Source organism: Olea europaea, chromosome 10 (genome assembly GCF_002742605.1).
Source record: "Olea europaea var. sylvestris chromosome 10, O_europaea_v1, whole genome shotgun sequence".
Taxonomy (NCBI): Eukaryota; Viridiplantae; Streptophyta; class Magnoliopsida; order Lamiales; family Oleaceae; genus Olea; species Olea europaea.
Genome location: NC_036246.1, coordinates 1,328,641 through 1,330,929, shown reverse-complemented (window position 1 = coordinate 1,330,929; position 2,289 = coordinate 1,328,641). Strand labels below are relative to the sequence as shown.

General features: G+C 40.2%; 1 protein-coding gene across 1 annotated transcript; it reads left to right on the top strand.

Annotated features, from left to right (window-relative positions):
- The first annotated feature begins 357 nt into the window (after window positions 1-357).
- Window positions 358-2,028, top strand: LOC111402584 (fatty-acid-binding protein 1-like). The gene is made up of 4 exons (XM_023030967.1): window positions 358-918; window positions 1,173-1,413; window positions 1,515-1,606; window positions 1,676-2,028. Exons 1-4 carry the CDS (start codon window positions 612-614, stop codon window positions 1,807-1,809), a joined length of 774 nt encoding a protein of 257 aa, XP_022886735.1. The 5' UTR covers window positions 358-611; the 3' UTR covers window positions 1,810-2,028.
- The last annotated feature ends 261 nt before the right edge of the window (window positions 2,029-2,289 follow it).

The following is a 2,289-nucleotide window of genomic DNA, read 5'->3' as shown; positions in this document are numbered from 1 at the left end:
CATATATCTACGAGCACCGGTTGGTAATCATTGTACAACCGGATTACGAACAACCCGCCGGATCCCGAATGTCACCGTCCCGCGTCGTTGGGCTACTCCCACGCCCCCTTTGAGCCGCTCGTTTAGACCGTCCACGTGTCTTAGCGTGCTGGACATTCGCCCACGCAAGCGCGGGTGGGACCGACATCTGTTGGCGCACTTTTTGGGGTCATCACTACACTTCACCTCAGACAACAAACTATGAGAAACAAAAACTGCGTGAGATAATAACCCAAAGTTTTCAACTTGGAGATATTCACATTTAAGTATAAAAATAAAAATAAAAATGCAGAAATCAAGAAAACACAGGTTAAATTCTTGAGATGACGGACATTCAATGAGGTAACAGGATGCAAATTTAACATCCCTTATCATAATGCTCATACCGAGGTAGAGACGTAATGTAAGAAATGGTACAACTCCCAAAGCAACTACAAAATTGCATTTCCATTCACCCCATAACTCCCTATATATACCAACTCGTTTTCAACTCTCAATTCAGGTTTCCTATCCTATCGATTCTCATCTAAATATCCAACTCTGTTCTCAATTATACACTCGCTAAATTAAGAATGCCAACCACTGTGGAGGATGTCACTACAAAGGCTGAGATGGTGGAGACCGAGCCCAAGTCCGGGGTTGCTATCAATTCAACTGTAGTCCACCATAAGGACAATGAGGCTGAACCCAAGGTTGAACCAAACAGTTCTGTGAAGAAGGAAGGAGAAGAGAACAAGAAAGACGAGGCTAAGGCGGATGAAGTTGAAGCCAAAACTGGGATTTCTTTTCCAGGTAAGTTGGATGATGGGAAGCTGCTGAAAGCTGTTGGTTTGAGAAAGAAGAGTATGCTTGGCATGGGCATCAAAATTTATGCCTTTGGTAATCTACTATCTACCTACTCACCTATTTTTTTTTTCGCAACTTGAATCACATATGTAATTTTGTTCCTAGGATACTAGAATATGCATGATTTATCCGGGGATAAAGACTTCGCGTTGTTTGATCAAAACAAATTTTCTCCCTTTTAATACTATCATGTCAGGATATAACAAATTTTATTCATACGGGGAGAATATCTCACAATCACTAACTGACTGCAAAGTGTGCTGATTTCTATAGTTGTCGAATTACAGGGATATATGCAGACAATGAGAAATTGAGAGAACTTGTAACAAGAAAAGTTGGGAGAGCCCCGTCGAAACCAACAAAGGAAATGTATCAAATGGTGGTTGACAGTGATGTGGGAATGATGGTACGACTGGTTATTGTTTACTCCGGCCTCACCATGAACATGGTAAGGAAGAACTTCGACGAAGGCCTTGGAGCAGCCATCAAAAAGCTCACTGGTGGGAAAAATGAGGAACTCACCAAAAAGTAATTACACTGTTTTCACATAATTACCCCACCCCATTCACTCCCCTCTCTATATACAGGCGCGCACACACTGTCTTACCTGCTTTATCTGTTCACTAAAGGATAATGGGAGAAGCATCGGACGAGATAAAGCTCATGCCTGGTTCTACTATTGAGATATCTAGGCTTCCAGGATACACTCTCCAAGCAAAAGGTAAACAAAGCGATACATTTTCATCTTGGGTGAATATAATTATCACACTCAATCTTATGGAAAATGCAGTTATGGGTGAGATTGTGAGCACAGTTGAAAGTGAACTACTCTGCAGGGCTTACACTTACATGTACTTGGGAGAAGATCCTTTTGACAAAGACGCCAAGGAAAAGTTTGGGACATCCCTTCTCTCTCTTTTCTGAGGACGGACCTGGGACTGTATGTTCTGTTAGGAATAAGACAAAAGGCTACGCTGTAGCACCTAATAATTGATGAATGAGAATGTTATGATGAGAAAGATGTTCTGGAAAGTCTTACTTTTCCAAAGTTTTAGAGCTTTCAAAGTAGATCTGGAAATATGTACCAAGCTACCAATCTCTGCTTTTTCCTATATATATATATATATATACAGGAATATTCATCTACCTCGGATTTTAACTAGTAAATCAACTTAAAGACAACCACCAAAAAATATATGATATCAAATTTTAGAACAGGACAAACATACTTTTCTTTGACAAGTTAAATATAGAACTGATATGGCATATCCTCATGACAAGTTAATATGGCATACTTCTTCCTCCACACACAGTGACTTCACCAATGACTGCTGCTGAGGAGCTGACGTGGGATAACTCGGGCTAGGGCTGGGTTTTTTTTTTTTTTTTTTTTTTTTTTTTTTT